A 20459-nucleotide genomic window follows, 5' to 3' on the forward strand; every position below is an offset into this window, starting at 1 on the left:
TGATTTCTCTTATTTTATAATGGATGCATTTGTGTATGTAATCTTAAATACATTAAAATACAGACAATCTGTACCTTGTTTCTCAAAGGCTGTTGAATCCAAGTCAAAAGCTTTTGCCATTTTGAGCATGTCATCATGTTGATTTCACTGCAATTTAATATAATTCAGATTTTATTGTACTTTCAGGGCATATGGGAAGTACCTAATTAGTTGTACTTGTGAATGGTTCTCACAGTTGAAACCTTTCTTGGAGATCCTTAAGGTGAATGGTCCACCATGGTTACCTGATAATTACCACTTTCCTGAAGATCTCCGTCAGTGGCTTGGTGTGAATTTTCAGGAGAAGAAAAATTTGTCACAAAAGTTAGTAATTTTAAAACAAATTGTGGTGGGTTCCTGTGAAGATATAAAATATTCACTGTGATATGTTGTTTATAAAAACAAAAGAGTGATTCTTTATGCTTCCATTTCTTCATTGTTTTTATTAACACTACAAGAAATTGATGACATGAAGTACAGAAGGATTTTTATTGTTACAATTTTTAATTATGTAGGAGAGTTATTTATATGCATGTATCATGCCACATGAATACTAGCTTTAGTACTAGTGTCAGCATGCTGTCTTGGTGTAGGGCAGTCTCCAGATTACATGTGAAATGGTGTTATATGTTCAAATTCTTATTACCACTGCCACTACTCCCTCCCTCTCTTGCCTTCTTAGTCCCATACATTACAAGATTGAAAGACACACTTTGATGATTATCACACAATAATAACATGCAGTACCTCATCCTATTTCCAAATGTTACGAGACTGTGTTTTAGTTTTCAGCCAAAAGAACACACACACACACACACACACACACACACACACACACACACACACACACACGGAGTGGTGGGAAGGCACACACACACACACACACACACACACACACACACACACACACACAGGGAGTGATGGGAAACATAGTGAGTAGAATAACTTTTATTTTTTAATTTCACAGTCTGTAAGATATGATATTTCTCTGCGTATGTTCCATTTCAGTTTTGGTTCTTTCGTGGGTGCATGCATGGTGCACACTGGGCCCCAAACTGTTGCAGCCCATTTGTCCACCCTGGGCTGCATTTCATTCACCATAACCCTCCCTCTGCATCCTGGGTCCTTCCGCACTGCACTCTCCTTCTCCTCTCTTAGTGTTTTTATTTATGTCAACCTTGCTATCCACCTGGTTCCCTGTGATTTTGTTCCTGTTGCCTGTACTTTAATCCTTTTTAACATTTTTGGTCCCCCTTCGGGTTTGACATCCACTTCTAAATTTTCTGTCTTTAGAGTGAGCCATTTGGGGATGAACTCCCTTCCTAGCATCTATAGTATGGATTCCTCTCCCCTCCTTCCCTCTCAACCGTAGCGCCCCCCCCCCCCCCCTCGCTCAGCTAGGTCAGTAGCATGGGTAGCCACTCCGTGTGGTGGGGCTGTTATGTACCCTGTATGCCTCAGCCTCCTGTGGCTAACTCCCCTCCCCCCCCCCTGCCCCCCCTCCCCCCCCCCCAACAACACAGAGAATATACTACTCAAAGCTGGGCTCTTCCCTCCCCACGTAATGGAGCATTGGAACTCCTGGCAAAGGCCACTGTACGCCCCCCCCCCCCCCCCCTCCAGGGTGCTTGCCGCTCTTTGGCGGGTTCATACTTGGCTACCATGGGGCCCCAGCCTTTGCATCATCTTTTCCCTTACATGCTGCATGTCTAGCCTCTTGTTATTCCTTTTCCCCACCCTTGGGGAACATGTTTGGGGTGTTTTTGTGAATGTGTTCTGCATTTTCTGTAGCTGACATAAGAACAGTCTCACCACTGTTTTTCATTCCTGTTTCTTTGTTGACCTTCTCCTATCTCCTTCCTCCATTTTGGCATTTGAGGCTCCTCTTTTTCTTCTTCCTCTCTGTGCCTGAAGATCGGCCCACGCATGTGATGTGTAACAGGTGACTGGGTAACATGTAATTCCCAACCACGGGTTGACAGTTAGGATTTGCACAGGTTGACAGTTAGGATTCGCACATACCCCCTGGTATAGGACCGAGCGAGGTGACGCAGTGGCTAGCACACTGGACTCGCATTCTGGAGGACGGCGGTTCAATCCCGCATCCGGCCATCCTGGTTTAAGTTTTCCGTGATTTCCTTAAATCACTCCAGGCAAATGCTGGGATGGTTCCTTTGAAGGGCATAGTCACCTTCCTTCCCCATCCTTTCGTAATCCGATGAGACAGATGACCTCGCTGTTTGGCCTCTTCCCCCAAACAACCCAACCCCAGCCTTAGTATAGGCCAGGCCCAGGGAGGGATGAATGCTTGAGCTGCTACCTTCCCATTGCCAATTGGGCCCTCTGTCAGGTGACCGGGATGTATGGCCTGAGGTGTGGACAATTACCTCAGGCGGGTAGCCCCCCTCTAAGGGGGGGGGGGGGGGGAGGTTCCCAGTTGGAAGGAGTATGCCATTGGAGATGCTGGCAATCATGGGAGATTTTCTCGCAATGAGCCAGTCATCATCTTCACAGTCCACGTCTACAGAACTTAAATGGAATGAAGTGCCCGATTCAAGGACCTCCACCCAGTTGCAGCATGGTTCCTTGTGGTTTCACATACTGAAGCTGGTCAGAGCTTTGCAAAGGTAAATCTGTTTCTTATTCAGAAAGATGATGATGCAGTTGCTGGACCTGTGAAATCCTGCTCTCGTTTATGCAATGGCACTTTGCTTTTGGAGACTACTTCTGATCCTCAAGCACAACAACTGCTTGTCGTCTTGCTTCTCCATGGCATTCCTGCTTGTGTCAAGACCCATAGAACTCTGTATTCTTTCCATGGTGCTATTGCACTGGGCTGCTAGATGGTCTGACTGAGGCAGAAATCCAAATTTACCTCTCTCATCAGGGTGTGATTGCTGCCCATTGGGTTATGAAAAAGGTAGATGCATCCTTAGTGCCCACACACACCCTTTTTATCCCCTTTGATAGAGCGATGCTTCCATCCAAGATCAAGTAGGTTATGAAGTTACCACAGTTTGACCATACATTCTGAACTTGATGCACTGCTACAAGTGTCATCATTTCAACAACTCTCGAATGTCTTCACAACACCCAGCCAAATGAGTAACCTGTGGTAAGGATGCGCACAAGGACGATTGTACGCCTTCTTCTTCCTGTTGTATCAACTGCAAAAAAAACCATGCCACCACCTCCTCCCAAGATTGTCCTGTGTATCTCCATGAGAGGACTGTCCAGGAGATCCAAGTGACCGAAAAAGCGCCTTACCCGGTCACTTGCAAGTTATTGGCTAGTCGCAAACCCATTTTACCACCTGGCACTTACAGTACTGTTCTTGTTACATCTCACTCCATGAAGGACATGGCCATGCAGACAGCATATGTGAAATCGCGCAGTGTCATGGTAGCATTGCCATTTCCTCATTCAGCTGTGCAACAACAAGTCACCAAACATGCGCCTCCTGGGGCGAAGTCACCTGCTACATATCCAGCAGGCCAGATAGGACAGAAGGAATACTCCTGCAAAGACTTCCTACATCTGTTTAGCCAACAAACATCTGAGTCTTCCTCTGCCACTGGAAAGACTCCAAAAAGTCAAACAAAGGCAAATGATCTTCTCCTTTGCTGCCTCGAAGATCCTCTTCAACTGTGTTGCCATGTGATACCCCCACCTGGCCAATCTCTGTGTCGCCGGTGCACACCATCAACCATTTTTCTGCCCTGGACTCGCAAATCGACAGAGGGGGAAAGCCGACACCTCTGTGGATTCCATGGAGCAGGATCCTCCAGCCTCTGCACCCTGTAGCAGTGAGTCTTTAAAGGCTCACAGTGATGTGTCACCTCTTCATTTTTTCCCTCCTCCCATTTCCTCTCCTTCAATGGAACATTTGTGGCCTCCAATAAAACAGAGTTTACGGCTGCTCTTAGAATCGCAGCTTCCACTTGTTCCCTGCCTCCAGGAAACAAAATTGCATCCTCACATCCGCTTTGAGCTCTCACATTTCTTCCCAGTCCATTTTGACCTCTCTGAGGATGGAATTCCATCTCATGGGGAATTCATGCTGCTCGTATTGAATGACATTCATATTCGACCCATCTCCCTGACTGCCCACCTTCATGCTGTTGCAGTTCGCCTTTTCGTTCCTCACTTGATCTTTTTCCTTTGTATTGTTTACATCCCTCCAGCATTTGATGTCACCAGGGCAGACTTCCTCCAACTTACTGAGCAGCTACCACACCCCTTTCTGCTGCTCTACCACACTCCTTTCTGCTGCTCAGTGGCTTTAATGCGCACCATACCCTTTGCCATTCTTCCAAAACCTATCCGAGAGATGCCCTCTTGGCTGACCTTCTCAGTCAACGTAACCTTTTCTGCCTTAACACAGGAGCACCCACATTCCTCTCAGGCTCCACGCACACCTATTCCCATTTGGACCTATCTTTCTGCACTGCCCAGCTTGCCCAATGTCTTGGGTGGTCCATTTTTTCCAACACATACTCAACTGACCATTTCTCGTGTGCTATCCATTTGCTGACTCCACCTACGTGCACACCCAAGTGGCAGCTTACTTAGGCCAACTGGAGACTTCACTCCTACCTGGCGAACTTTGACGAAAAACATTTCCCCAGTTGTGATGATCAGGTAGAATATCTGTTCCATTCCTACCACATCCTCTTTACCATGCCATGTCCTGGTCCCTTGGGGCTTCCGAGGCATGCCACGACGCAATTCGCACGTGGAGACATGCTCTACACATTTTTACCCATCATCCTATGATGGCAAACTTCATTAGTTATAAACAGTTGTGTGCACAGTGTCACCATGTTCTTCAGGATAGCAAAAAAGCTAACTGGATTTCATTAAATAGTTTCTTAACAGTTCCATTTCCTCTTCCAGCCTCCAACGGCTCTCTGAGACCAAGATCCATTCACCAATTTTCGGCCTGACAGTAACAGACGATGTCATAGTAGACCCTATTGCCATCTCCAACAACTAGGGCCGCCATTTTACAGAGATTTCAAGCTCCTCCTACTATCACTCTGCCTTCCTCCATCAGAAATGAGTGGAGGAGGCTCAGGCAATACCCTTCTCTTCTCAGAACTGTGAGTGCCACAATGGTGCCTTTACTATGAAGAATCTAGATCATTCTCTCATTTCATCCCGATCCTCTGCCCCAGGGCCATACAATGTTCACATTTCAGATGTTGCAGCACCTTTCTCTTGCAGGCATGCACTTTCTGCTTCATATATACAACTGCATCTGGGCAGAGGGCACGTTTTCTAGACACTGGTGTGAAGCCATTGTCATACACATACCTAAGCCCCATAAGGACAAACACCTTCCTTCTAACCGTCTCCCTATTTCTCTCACCAGTTCTGTTTGCAAGATGATGGGAACATATGATTCATGCCTGGCTGATATGGTGGATCGAGTCTTGCAAGTCACTAACTGCTACACAATGTGGATTTCGAGCACGCCGTTTTGCAGTTAACCATCTCGTAACTTCGCTCACCCATGTCGTGATTGGTTTTCTTCAGAAATCCCATACTGTGACCATATTTTTCTTATTTTGGAGAAAGCCTACAACGTGTGAAGGACTGGTATCCTCTGTACTCTCTACACTTGGGGTTTCTGAGGCCGCATGCCCCATTTCCTTCAAGAATTTATAAAAGACCAAGTTTTCAAGCTAAGTGTGGGTTCTGTCCTGAGCATCATCCTCTTTGCTATCACCATTAACCCTATAATAGCCTGTCACCCGCCAGGCATCTCCTACTTCCTTTTTGTTGACAATTTTGCCATCTATTGCAGTTCTTCACAGACTTGACTAATTGAGCAGCGTCTTCGGCGATGTCTCAGTCATCTTTACTCATGGAGCATCGACAATGGCTTTCATTTTTCCACTGACAAAACTGTTTGAATAAATTTCTGGCAGCGCAATTGGTTTCTTCCACCATCTTTACATCTTGGGATTGTTGCTCTTCCATTCATTGAAACTGCGAAATTCTTGGGGTTCATTCTTGATAGGAAACTTTCTTGGTCCTCCCATGTGTCTTATCCGGCAGCCCACTGTATGCTGTCCCTCTACTACATATTATCAGTGATACTTCCTGGGGAGCAGATCGAACCACCCCAGTCCCTTGTCCATTCGAAACTCGACTATGGGTATTCTGTTCATGCACCTGCACCTGAGTCCCTCTTACATTGTCTCAATACTATTCACCATCATGGCATCCATTTGGCCACTGGCGTCTTTTACACTAGCCCAATTGAGAGTCTGTACGCAGAAGTTGGCAGACTACCGCTGTCCTACTGCCGTGACTTTCTCCTGAGCCTGTCTCTAATGACCTTGTTGTCGACGGGACGTTAAACACTAACCACCACCACCACCACTACCACCATTTCTCCTCAGCATATATGCATGCCGTTTGTCTGCCATCCTATGGCTCCTTCTTCAATGGCTCCTTGGATCACCAGTATGGGGCACACCCCTCTTCTCTGTTACCACCTGGAGATCGCTTTTGCCTCTTGCTCTGGCAGCTTAACTTCACGTTACCTGAAACTTTCCTGGTGAGTGTGAACCCTTCACTACCTTGGCTTCATGCGGTGGCCTGTGTTCACCTTGGCCTTCATTTTCTAACTAAGGACACTACTCCAACCTTGCTCTATCGCCATATGTTTCTCGACCTTCACATGGAACTTCATGATAATACTTTTGTGTACACTGATGGCTCTCAAACTGACCAGTGTTGTCGGGTGTGCCAATGTTTTTCATTATCAGCTTCTGGAACATTGCTCAGTAGTTACAGCAGACCTCTTCGCCCTGTATCAGGCCATGCAGTACATCCGGCGACACAGGCCCGCCAAAGCCTCTGTGTGCTGTACACCATCCATCCCTTAGCTCAAACGGGTCCAGGAAAACTGTCACTTGCTTACTCTTCATGGAGCCGCTGTGATGTTTATGTGGTTTTCTGGTCACGTCAATGTGACAGGAAACAAGTCCGATGACGCTGCTGCCAAGGCTCCAGTTCTCATACCTCAGCCAGCTAGTTCTTACATTCTCTCCAGTGATCTCTGTGTTGCCATCTGCCAGCAGCTGGTTTCACTGTGGCATCGCCACTGGTACTCCCTTCATGGGAACAAGCTCTGGGTCATTAAGCCTATCCCAGCAGCTTGGATGACCTCACGGTTCTCTCGCCGTGAGGAGATCTTTTTTTTTTTTTTTAAGGTTGGACTGTCGTTTTAGCCATAGCCATCTGTTAAGTGGTGCTCTCCAATCACTTTGTGCTCTGCCTCTGATCGTCCACCATTTCCTGATGGAATGCCCTTTTTTTAACCACTTACATTCGCATCTGTGTTATTGACCACTTTACTGAACGACGAGCAGGATGTTGACCACATTGTACTTTTTACCTGTCGTAGCAATGTGGTGAAGGCCATTCAATTTTTAGTTCAGTACCACCTCTATAACATTTTTTATAGACCTTTCTCCATGTCCCTGTTTTTAGCATAGTTATCTTCACCCTTAAGCCTGGGAATGACCCAACATCATTTGACAGCTACAGCCCAATTAGCCTGACCAACGTACTTTGTAAACTGCTCAAGAGGATTGTTAGGTTCTGCTTATGTTGGGCACTTGAATCTCAGGACCTTTTGTCCCAGTATCAGTGTCACTTCCAGGAAGGACGATCTACTACTGACCATTTACTTAGACTGGAAATAGCAATCCAACAGGCTTTTACAAACTACCGGCAACGTGTTGCAGTCTTCTTTAACTTATGTAAGGCATGCAACATAGCTTGGAACCATCACAGTTTAGTTCCCTTCATGATGGGCTTTTGCAGTTCCCTTCCTATTTTTATCCGTGAGTTTTTATCCCAAGATGCTGTAGCACAGTCCTCTTTCTTGGGTTTTATTTTTGATACATACTGTGGCTGCCCCATATTTACCAACGGAAGACTATCTGCATGTGGAAGCTTAATGCTCTCCACCTCTTGATCCACATGTCTTGGGGTGCAGACCATGCTACTCTTCTCCATCTTTACCACACTCTAGTTTCATCCAGACTAGATTGTGACTGTCAGGTTTGTGGCTGGGCAGCTCCTTTTACTCTGAAGCTACGTGACCCTGTTCATCATTATGTGATGCTTCTGGCTATCAGTGACTTTCACACTTGTCCCATCTAAAGTCTCCTCACAGCGAGTAGGGATTCTACATCTACAAATATGACGGAACTAACTCTTGGTCTCTTACACAATCACCATTCAACAATTCCCTGACCTTCCCGTGTACCCCCTCCTCATCATTGCAAATGAGGAATGTCTCCCTCTTGATACCCGTCCTAAGGTGGGATTGTCAGTTGGAGTGCATCTCATTTCTCTCTGTTGGGATCTCCATCTCCACTCACTGGAAAGTGCCCCGTGTATTTCCTTCCTCCTCCCCTCCCCCCCTTTCTATGGTGCCTTGGGTCACAGATTAGGACTAACCTATTTCAGTGTCGTAAGGTCTCTTTCAGGGGTGTTGTCATCTTCTACACTGATCATTTTAAAATGGCGTATAAGGCGGGAGACACTTTTACATCACGTACTGGCATGGAACATCATTTACTGCCAGGATCATGTAGTGTGTTCACAGCAGAGCTGTTAGCCATTAATAGGGCTCTCCAGTTTGTTACTCCGGCCTCCCTCCACAGTGTTTTAAAATGTACTGACTCAATGGGCAGCTTGCAGGCAATAGACCAATGCTACTCTCACCACCCTTTGGTCTTGCTATCCATGACCTTCTCCCTGCCCTTGGCCACTCTACCTGCTTCGTTGTCTTCCTTTTGGTTCCATGTCATGTGGGCATCCCAGGGAATGAGCCGGCTAACCGTTTGGCTAGAAAGGCAGTACTTACCCCATTCCCTTTCATGATACACATCAAATCTCTCTTTTTCCAAAAGTGGAGTGTCATCTGGTGTGCTACTGCTCTCAGTAATAATATTCAAACAGTCAAGGAGACTACTGCAGTTTGACACTCTTCCATCCACTCCTCTCAGAAGTAATCCACTGTCATATGCCGTCTACGCATCAGTGATACTAGTCTCACCCATTGTTTTCTCTTGCATAACGAGCCACCCCCACAACGTGGCTGTGTGACCAGACTGACAATATCCCATGTATTATTGGAATGTCTCCTCCTTTTGACCCTTCATACTAAGTATAGCCTTTCTGATTCCTTGTCTATAATATTAGCAGACAATTCATTGATGGTTGAACTGGTTCTCAATTTCCAATATCAAAGTGGTTTATATTTTCAGCTATAAAGTTTTGCTTTGCTCCTGGAGCAGGGGCAGGGTGGTTGCGTTGTGCCCACTCTTTGTGTTTCCTAAGTCTGGGACCCTTGGCCAACCTCCCCTGCAAAGACCGCTTTTTTATCCCTCTGTTTTCCCAGTTTTTAGATTTGATCTACCCTTTTATAACTTCTGCCGTGTGTGTGTTTAAACTTCCTCATTTTATTTTTTGATCCCTCTGACTGGTTCCAGCCACTTTCAGTGTAGTCTCTATCTTACACCTTATACAAGTAACTTTTGAACTCCAGAACTGTTGATCTCACTGTTTAGTCCCATAACCCCCCCCCCCCCCCCCCTGCCCCTTCAATCAATTAATCAATCTATCTCCCAACATAGCTTCCATTGGCGTGCAAAGTAAAGCTATTCAGAGTTCAAACTATGTACACAAAACTAGAGCAGAAACAGGAATAACTGTTGTCTAATATCTGTCACTTTTCAGAAATACATATTTAATCAGATCTTTAAATCGAAGAGAGAGAATATTATAATGTATAGATGCCTGAAACTTCAGAATATCTTCTCAATTATTGTTCTGAAAATGGAACAATACACCCAAAAGCCGACATCATAGAGACTGTGCAGGAAAACATCCAGGACAAGGAAGGAGTCATATCAGGCAAACATTATCTTATTTTCCAGTCTATCAGTTGGAAGATGGAAGAACACTGCCAGACTACACCATCTAAAAGGAACCCACATTATGTTAATTTAAAATTCCATTAGCTAACAGAAATCATTTTGGTTATACACTTAGAATAGCTTCATCATACGAGACTGACTCTGAAATACAGGGCATCTTAGTCAGTAGGAATTACAGCTATCAGCGATTCACAATTTTTATGATAATACCGAGAATGTTGAAGAAGAAATGACATATTTACATTAAACAGTATAAATGTATATTGGATGTAAAAGTAAAAATTTCTTACCCTTTTTTTGGACTTGGATGAGTATACAAGAAGACTTTCTATTGAGAAAACAAAGTTACTAATCTTTTCATGACTACTTCATATAAATACAAGTAACAATGACCATCCAGACTGTTTATGGACATTATAGCATCTGGTTGCTTAAATATGCTATTGACATAGCAGTTGTTCCAATGTGAAAGGCCGTACTCCGCTATAACACATTTCTTTTTCAATGTGAGGCAAACAACCTTATTATCTACATCCACTATCATCAGATGTATTATTCTTTATATTTTATGATGGGGCCATGATCAATAACATTTTTGCTGTTGTTGTTGTTGTTGTTGTTGTGGTGGTGGTGGTCTTCAGTCCTGAGACTGGTCTGATGCAGCTCTCCATGCTACTATATCCTGTGCAAGCTTCTTCATCTCTCAGTACCTACTGAAACCTACATCCCTCTGAATCTGCTTAGTGTATTCATCTCTTGGTCTCCCTCTACGATTTTTACCCTCCACGCTGCCCTCCAATACTAAATTGGTGATCCCTTGATGCCTCAGAACATGTCCTACCAACCTATCCCTTCTTCTAGTCAAGTTGTGCCACAAACTCCTCTTCTCCCCAATTCTATTCAATACTTCTTCATTAGTTATGTGATCTACCCATCTAATCTTCAGCATTCTTCTGTAGCACCACATTTCGAAAGCTTCTATTCTCTTCTTGTCCAAAATATTTACTGCCCATGTTTCACTTCCGTACATGGCTAAAATCCATAAAAATACTTTCAGAAAAGACTTCCTGACAATTAAATCTATACTCGATGTTAACAAATTTCTTTTCTTCAGAAACGCTTTCCTTGCCATTGCCAGTCTACATTTTGTATCCTCTCTACTTCGACCATCATCAGTTATTTTGCTCCCCAAATAGCAAAACTCCTTTACTACTTTAAGTGTCTCATTTCCTAATCTAATTCCCTCAGCATCACCTGACTTAATTTGACTACATTCCATTATCCTCGTTTTTGCTTTTGTTGATGTTCATCTTATATCCTTCTTTCAAGACACTATCAATTCCATTCAACTGATCTTCCAAGTCCTTTGCTGCCTCTGACAGAATTACAATGTCATCAGTGAACCTCAAAGTTTATATTTCTTCTTCATGGATTTTAATACCTACTCCCAATTTTTCTTTTGTTTCCTTCACTGCTTGCTCAATATATAGATTGAAAAACATCGGGGAGAGGCTACAACCCTGTCTTACTCCCTTCACAACCACTGCTTCCCTTGCGTGTCCCTTGATTCTTATAACTGCCATTTGGTTTCTGTACAAATTGTAAATAGCCTTTTGTTTCCTGGATTTTACCCTTGCCACCTTCAGAATTTGAAAGAGAGTATTTGAGTCAACATTGCCAAAAGCTTTCTGTAAGTCTACAAATGCTAGAAACATAGGTTTACCTTTACTTAATATAGCTTCTAAGATAAGTCGTAGGGTCAGTATTGCCTCACGTGTTGCAATATTTCTACAGAATCCAAACTGATCTTCCCCGAGGTCAGCTTCTACTAGTTTTTCCATTCATCTGTAAAAAATTCGCATTAGTATTTTGCAGCTGTGACTTATTAAACTGATAGGTGGTTCTCCTTTCTCCGAAGGTCTCTTTAATTTTCCTGTAGGCAGTATCTATCTTACCCCTAGTGAGATAAGCCTCTAAGCCTCTACATCCTTACATTTGTCCTCTAGCCATCCCTGCTTAGCCACTTTGCACTTCCTGTCGATATCATTTTTGAGACGTTTGTATTCCTTTTTGCCTGCTTCAGTTTCTGTATTTTTATATTTTCTCCTTTCATCAATTAAATTCAATATTTCTTCTGTTTCCCAAGGATTTCTACTAGCCCTCGTCTTTTTACCTACTTGAACCTCTGCTGCCTTCACTACTTCATCCCTCAAAGCTACCCATTCTTCTTCTACTGTATTTCTGTCCCCCCCATTCCTGTCAGTTGTTCCCTTATGCTCTCCCTGAAACTCTGTACAACCTCTGGTTCTTTCAGTTTATCCAGGTATCTTCTTAAATTCCCACCTTTGTGCAGTTTCTTCAGTTTTAATCTACAGTTCATAACCAATAGATTGTGGTCAGAGACCACATCTGCCCCTGGAAATGACTTACCATTTAAAACCTGGTTCCTAAATCTCTGTCTTACCGTTATATAATCTATCTGAAATCTGTCAGTATCCCAGGCTTCTTCCATGTATACAACCTTCTTTTATGATTCTTGAACCAAGTGTTAGCTATGATTAAGTTGTTCTCTGTGCAAAATTCTACCAGGCGGCTTCCTCTTTCATTTCTTACCCCCAATCCGTATTCACCTATTACGTTTCCTTCTCTCCCTTTTCCTAATGCTGAATTCCAGCCACCCATGACTATTAAATTTTCATCTCCTTTCACTATCTGAATAATTTCTTTTATTTCATCCTACATTTTTTCAATTTCTTCATCATCTGCAAATCTAGCTGGCATATAAACTTCTACTACTGGAGTAGGTGTGGGCTTCTTATCTATCTTGGCCCCAATAATGTGTTCACTATGCTCTTTGTAGTAGCTTACCCGCACTCCCATTTTTTTATTCGTTATTAAACCTACTCCTGCATTACCCCTATTTGCTAAATATTTTATTTCTTCACATGTATCCAGTTGTATTGTAAGTAACTATCTAAGTTTGTGTTATGTATGTTTGTATGTCAACTTTGTTTTTCTCTTCAGATTTGGGATGAAGGCAAGAGTATCTGGCAACAGTATAGACAAACTGTTGGATGCATCTGATGAGAATGATGTTGATGGTGGTGATGATGATGATTATGATGATGATATTGAGATAATAGGTGACAGCTCTACAGCAGAAAATGTGGATAAATGCTCTCAGCAGTTTGAAAAGATAGGTATACCAGCAGAGAGCTTGGAACAAGTGTCACAGATAAAAACAACTATGCTTTTGAAGGAAGATCTCGGAGGTTTGTTGTATTACTTCATAAGATTATTATTGAACACTTTTGTGTTGAATTTTTCTGTCAGTCCCTTCCCCTCTCCTCTCCCCCCCCCCTTCCTCTCCACCCCCCACCCAATCTTTCTGTGTTCTTCCTCCTTTACACTGTTATATAATTTGACAGGAAGTGTCATCACATTGTTCTTTTTTTTCATTACACAGCTAGAAATGGAAAGCAAGGAGTGAGGGGTGTTGTCACAAACATTTCAAACTGTGGAGTTTTGATACTGTAGAACAAACAATTTCTTCTTTATCAGTTGCCAAAAAGTTAGTATAACAAATGCTTTGTTGGCTCATATATATTTTTTGCTACTGTACTCACTTGTTGGTATATGCAGCTCAAAATTAACTCAGTGTTTAAGTGACAGACTTATAGCTCCAGAGGCCAGAGATTTGATTCACAATGCGTCCAAGTATTTTTATCCGTCATATTTCTTTCAGCATTGACAGTGTTTGTTAATGCGAGAAATGCAGAATTTCACTTTGGCTTAGAGTTTACATTAAATTGAAAGTCCACTTGTAACTGGGCAGATAAGTATGTCCAGAGGTTGGAGGAAACAAGGATATATGACCTTTAATATATCCCTGTCTAGTAAAGCATTTTGTTGTTTATACCAGTCTTTGTGCTGATGACAGCTTTACCATTTTTACCTCAATCAAGCTTTTGTGTCACTGTCCTCGTACTTGCATTCCAATGTCTTTCACCCAGTTCTTGCTTTCATTTCCAGCAACTACTTTTTATAGTCTCTCTCTTTCCTAGATGTCTTTACAAGGAAAATTAATGTACCACATATCAAATTAAACAGTGGAAAATGTAGGATGGAATGTAACAATACCAGATAAGGAAAGTTGCTACTCACCATGTAGTGGAGATGCTGAGTCGTGATAGGCTCAGCAAAAAGGTTCACACAATTATAGACCTAGATGCAAGACCTGTCCCATCAGTAGACACACAGACACACATGAGGGTGCACGCGCGCGCACGCACACACACACACACACACACACACACACACACACACACATGTCTGCAGTCTCAGAGAGTTGAAACCACACTGCGAGCAGCAGCACCAGTGCATGATGGGAGTGGAGACTGGATGGGGGTAAGGACGAGGCTGGGGCAGGGAGGGGGGGGATAGTATGGTGGGAGTGGCGGACAGCGAAGTGTTGTAGCTTAGACAGAGGGCAGGAGAGAAGGTGCAGATGGGGGATGAGGTAAGTAGCGGAAAGGAGAGAAATAAAAAGAAATTAGAAGACTGGGTGTGGCAGTGAAATGACAGCTGTGTCGTGCTGGAACGGAAACAGGGAGGGGGCTGGATGGGTGAGGACAGTGACTAACGAAGGTTGAGGCCAGGATGGTTATGAGAATGTAGGATGTATTGCAGGGAAAGTTCCTACCTGTGCAGTTCAGAAAAGCTGGTGTTTGTGGGAAGGATCCATATGGCACAGGCTGTGAAGCAGTTATTGAGATGAGGGATATCATGTTTGGCAGCGTGTCCAGCAACAGGGTGGACCACTTGTTTTTGGCCACAGTTTGTCGGTGGCAGTTCATATGAGCAGACAGCTTGTTTTTTGCCATTCCTACATAGAAGGCAGCACAGTGGTTGCAGCTTAGCTTGTAAATCACATGACTGGTTTCACAGGTAGCCCTGCCCTTGATGGGATAGGTGATGTTAGTGACCGGACTGGAGTAGGTGGTGGTAGGGGGATGTATGGGACAGGTCTTGCATCAAGGTCTATTAAAGGGGTATGAGCGATGAGGTAAGGGACTGGAAGCAGGGGTTGTGTAAGGATGCACAAGTATATTGTGTAGGTTCAGTGGACAGCGGAGTACCTTGGTAGGAGGGGTGGGAAGGATAATGGGCAGGAGATTTCTCATTTCAGGGCACAACGAGAGGTAATCAAAACCGTGGTGGAGAATGTATTTCAGTTTGTATTTCAGTTGCTCCAGTCCCGAATGATACTCAGTTACAAAGGGAATCTGTGGCCGGACTGTGGGACTTAAGGAGGTGGTGGGAGACTGGAAAGATAAGGCACAGGAGATTTGTTTTTGTACAAGGAATGGAGGATAATTACGTACAGTGAAGGCTTCAGTGAGACCCTTGGTATATTTTGGGGAGGACTGCTCGTTACTGCAGATGTGACGGCCACAGGTGGCTAGACTGTACGGAAGGGACTTCTTGGTATGGAATGGGTGGCAGCTGTCAAAGTGGAGGTATTGCTGGTGGTTAGTAGGTTTTATATGGACGGAGGTACTGATGTAGCCATCTCTGAGGTGAAGGTCAGCATTTAGGAAGGTGGCTTGTTGGGTTGAGTAGGACCAGGTGAAGCAAATGGGGAAGAAGTTGTTGAGGTTCTGGAGGAATGTGAATAAGTTGTCCTCACCTTCAATTCAGATAGGAAAGATGTCATCAATGAATCTGAACCAGGTGAGGGGTTTAGGATTCTGGGTTTTAGGAAGGATTCCTTTAGATGGCCTATGAATAGGTTAGCATAGGATGGTGCCATGCGGGTGCCCATAGCCGCACCACAGATTTGTTTGTAGGTAATGCCTTCAAAGGAGAATTAATTGTGGGTGTGGATATAGTTGGTCATGGAGACTAGGAAGGAGGTTGTCAGTTTGGAATCCATAGGGCATCTGGAAAGGTAGTGTTTGATAGCAGTAAGGCCATGGGTATTAGGAATGTTAGTGTACAGGGAGGTGGCATCAATAGCGACGAGCAGGGCACTGTGTGGTAAAGGGACAGGAACTGTGGAGAGTCAGTTGAGGAAATGGTTGGTATCTTTTATATAGGAGGATAGGTTCCGAGTAATAGGTTGAAGGTGTTTGTCTACGAGAGCAGAGATTCTCTCAGTGGAAGCACAGTAACCGGCCACAATGGGGCATCCTGGGTAATTGGGTTTATGGACTTTAGGAAGCATGTAGGAGGTGAGAGTGCTTGGAGTGGTAGGGGTAAGTAGAGAGATGGACTCTGGGGAGAGGTTCTGGCATGGGCCTAAGGATTTGAGTAGCGGCTGGAGATCCTGCTGGATTACTGGAATGGGATGGGTCTCAGCTGACGGAGACAGCTGTCAGATGCTTTCACCTACAAACCATGCCACAGTGATGCCAACTTGTGTAGCCAGTATGAGGCTAGTGTCAGGTAACTGAAATTTTTCTGTCTTGAATTTGCTCATAGATGTTAGGTCTTATCACCACGAACAAAGCAAGCATGATTAATACTTCTGCTGCAGGTTGTTGACAACCATTTCATCAAATACATTGCACATCATGAAGTTGTGATTAGGTTAGGACCTAAGTTTAAATTCGGGGCAAGAAAAAGTGTCATTTGCTGCAGTTCAGTCATTGCTCACTTAAATCCAGTTGTCAACAAAGCATTTTGCATTCTCGTTACACCTCATGATCTTTGCTGGCAACATTGCTCCACACTGCTAAGTAACGGCATTTGTGAAATGACTTGTCATGTTTTTTCATCGCCTACAACAGAGCTGCAGCCGATGAGGCTACACTGTAAGAGCAAGTGACAGGTGTCAGCTAACCAGTAATTTCAGTGAGACTGTAGATGTAGACAGAAGAGTGGCAGGAGGGAGGGAGGGGGGGAGGGGGGGTTTACATCAGTCCTCCCTGGAGGGGGAGGTGCCCTTGGCAATAGCTTTAAAGTACCTTTTCGAAGTGGCAACCCCATCATAATAATGCCATATAAACAGGTAAGGCTGGTTCTCCATGAAATTTGAGAACATAGAACAGGATGAATAAAGTGGAGGAAGAAATGTGAGGTTCTTTTATTTGAATACTACTTTTTAATTGGAACTGTGTGAAGGATACTTTTTCAGTTATTAGGATGTGTATAGTAATTTAGTTCATTCCATAAATGCAGTGATAAATTTAGGAAAATGAGAAGTGAGTGAGCAATGTAGAAAAGTGTATCAGCATGATGCTTTCCAGCTCATACGCACATTGCATCGCTGCATTCATTATTCAAGGAAAGGAGCCTTGGCAACTAGTAACAGAACTAGAACAAGGTGCCCAGACAATTGTGTGAAAAATATCCTGTAGTTTTGTCACTTCCTGATCATTTTCTAACAGAAGCCTGTACACAAAGCACGTCATTTAATCCTTTTCAGATAGTGGTCATACCAGTGGGGCGGCAGCGATATTGTCGCCACTATCTGTGACCGTACAGGTTTGCTTTTGCTTTTCCGTCACCTGCGTCTGATGCTGTATTGGTACAATTGCTCCCTGAATGGTGGGGAAACCTGTTGCGAGTATCTGGATCAATTTGCGTTTTCAAGAGGCCTTGTATACATTCTGTCTACAGGAAGTAAATTTGATTCTTTTGTTGTTGTATTTGATGAGCATGACACATTCAAAAGGTTTGAGTGACAATGAAATTAGAGAAATACTGCTAAATGAAGACTCAGCTGCAGAATATGGTAGTCATTTCAAAAACCACAAATATTGTGAGGTATTAGCAAGAGAAAGAGAAGATTGTTTGAGTGATGTTGAAATTATTCATGAGCTAGGTCCTTCGCAGGTGAGAAAGAAGCGGAAGGTCAGAAACAGTGAATACAAATAGCTGACATAAGGCATGTTTACCCCTCAGAATTACAGTTTCTCGAATAATAATTCTGGAGTGAATCCTCATTATGGACTAACAAGGAACCCCTTGAATGTGAGGTCACAAATTATATCTTTAGTAATGCTCATTTGAAAGTGTTGTGTTAAGAGCTATAACAGGAAAAATATTAGCATGTAATGACTCACCATGTGCATCAGGAGGACAACAGAAAATGGGTGTCTGAGAGGTGCAGAGATCAACCTTCTATGGGATGTACATGTACACTTCACAAAATTGACATTGTTGACATTCAATAAATGTTAAAAACAAATCATTAACTTTCACCATGAACACTGAATGAAAAATGGCACTCCACAGTGATCACAAATGTTTGCACCATCAGGATCAAAGGCGAATGCTTTGGAAGTTATAAACCATGTGGGACATTTAGACAGCTATCCACTCTTAAATAATGCAAAAAATAGTAGAATCATATTGGTGTAATGGAGTGATAACTGGTGGCAGCAAAACAGTCTGTTGTGGAACTTGAAACTGGCTATCCTGTAAGGCGTGGCTGCAGATGGTGCGATAATATGTTTTGTAGGCATGGCAGGAAAAAAAAAAAAAATCCAGAGGCTGAATTTGTCTGGTGGTTCCAGGCGTATGAATTGCCATTCCAAGGAGAAATGGCTACTTAGGCTGATATAACAACAATAACAGTCATTTATAACAAAATCCAATGTCACTTTCCTTGATGTTAATATCGCCCTCACTGAATGCCACCTACACACTTCCATCCACATTAAATTTACCAACAAACAACAGTACTTACATTTTGACAGTTGCCATCTTTTTCATGTCAGACGTTCCCTTCCATACAGCCTTGGTATTCGAGGCAAATGTATTTGTTCAGATGCAGACTCTTTACAGTACACCACCACTCTCACTTCAACCTTCATTGCATGTAATTATCCCACCAGCATAGTTAAAAAGCAGATTTCTCGGGCCATCACATCCAATCCTTCTACTGCTTATCCCTCCACAAAACATCTGTGGAGCACATCATTGGTGACTCAGTATTATCCTGGTGCAGAATGTGTTAATCAGGTACTTCAACATGACTTCCTGAAATCCTGCCCTGAAATGAGATCCTTTCTGTCTGAAATTGTGCCTACCACACCTAGAATAGCTTTCCATCGGCCTCCCAATCTCCGCAATGTTCCTGTCAGACCCTATGCTCCTTCTGCACCCATCCACCTACCCTATGTCTCCTACCCCTTTGACCGTTCCCAGTGCAAGACTTTCCCTATGCACCCTCCTACCACCACCTATAAGAGCCCTGCAACTAGTCAAACATATATTATCAAAGGAAGAGTCACCTGCGAAACAGCATGCTCTACAACATGACATTTGTGACCTCAGTGCCTGTTGCACCACACGTGCCATCTGGATTCTTCTCCCAGACACTAGAGAACTCAGCAGGTGGGAACTAACAATACAACATGTCCTTGGTTCTTGCCACCCACGTGGCCTTAATTTATGTTAATTTCTTCTGTCTCAGCTTTTCTTCACTGTAACTACTCTTTGCTTCACTCCATTTGAGTTTTCTAAATCTTTCAATGTCTTTCCTGTCTGTTTTTCACAGCCCCCCCCCCCCCTCCCACCTCTGTTACATACAATGCACTCAGCCCCATCCCATACAGTAAGTCTCCCCTGGTCTGCAGTTCTGGGTGACTTTACCAAAATCTACCCCTTTTCCTAGACCTCTCCAGTCCTTTTCCTTCACCCTTCTTCCTGCTTCTTCAACCCTTCTGCCGGAAGAATGCGCCACTAGCTCCGAAAGCTTGCCAGTTACAACAGTCTTCTATGTGTGTGTTCTGCCGCCACTTGGTGAGCAGATTTTTTTAATCTATTCCATTAAATAACATCCCAAGGAAAGATATTTTACCCTAAAGAAAGGTCACTTTTGCAATCAAACCAGGAGTCAAGCACAAGCAAGTTATTGTGACCAGCTATTGGCCAAAAGCAGTGCTCGTATCATAGTTGCAGTTCTCTTATCCCCATTTTCCCACTGTTGTTTACTGTGATGTAAATATTCCCTACTGCCCTTGCAAGATCACACACACATACACACACACACACACACACACACACACACACACACACACACACACACACACACACACACACACACACACAAGAACGAATTGTAGGGGCAGAGCACCATCCAACTTCTCGCAGCACAGTAAATAACTTTCCAGCCAGTTTATCATTCAGATTAATAGCTGGCATAAATGTTTGCAATTGCATTAAGGCACTGACATTCGTTCATCTTGGTACAACTCTCTTGGTATCTCTAATTTCCAGGGTTCCCCTCACAAGCATTTCTGAATTAGTTAGAGCTGGAAAAAAAAATCCTTACGGAACAATGGGATGAGTTTGTTTATTTCATCTACAAAGTTTTGGGCTGTTTCCACAGTTGGCTGTGCATTGTCAAATTGATGATTTGTTTGAAATTTCATTAACTCATTTCTTCCAATTCTGGAGCACTGTTTGAAGTTATGCAACCATCCACTGCTTCCCTTGAAA

The 20459-nt window shown here is 43.5% G+C and overlaps 1 protein-coding gene across 1 annotated transcript in view; it reads left to right on the forward strand.

The window, feature by feature from the left end:
- LOC126281972 (uncharacterized) overlaps nt 1–20459 on the forward strand; it is a 76494-nt gene that overhangs the window by 48063 nt on the left and 7972 nt on the right. The window contains exons 4-5 of the mRNA XM_049981348.1: nt 187–363; nt 13032–13279. Coding sequence (XP_049837305.1) covers nt 187–363; nt 13032–13279 — 425 coding nt within the window. The remainder of the gene's footprint in view (nt 1–186; nt 364–13031; nt 13280–20459) is intronic.

The sequence above is a fragment of the Schistocerca gregaria genome, chromosome 7, assembly GCF_023897955.1.
Source record: "Schistocerca gregaria isolate iqSchGreg1 chromosome 7, iqSchGreg1.2, whole genome shotgun sequence".
In the NCBI taxonomy this organism is placed as follows: domain Eukaryota; kingdom Metazoa; phylum Arthropoda; class Insecta; order Orthoptera; family Acrididae; genus Schistocerca; species Schistocerca gregaria.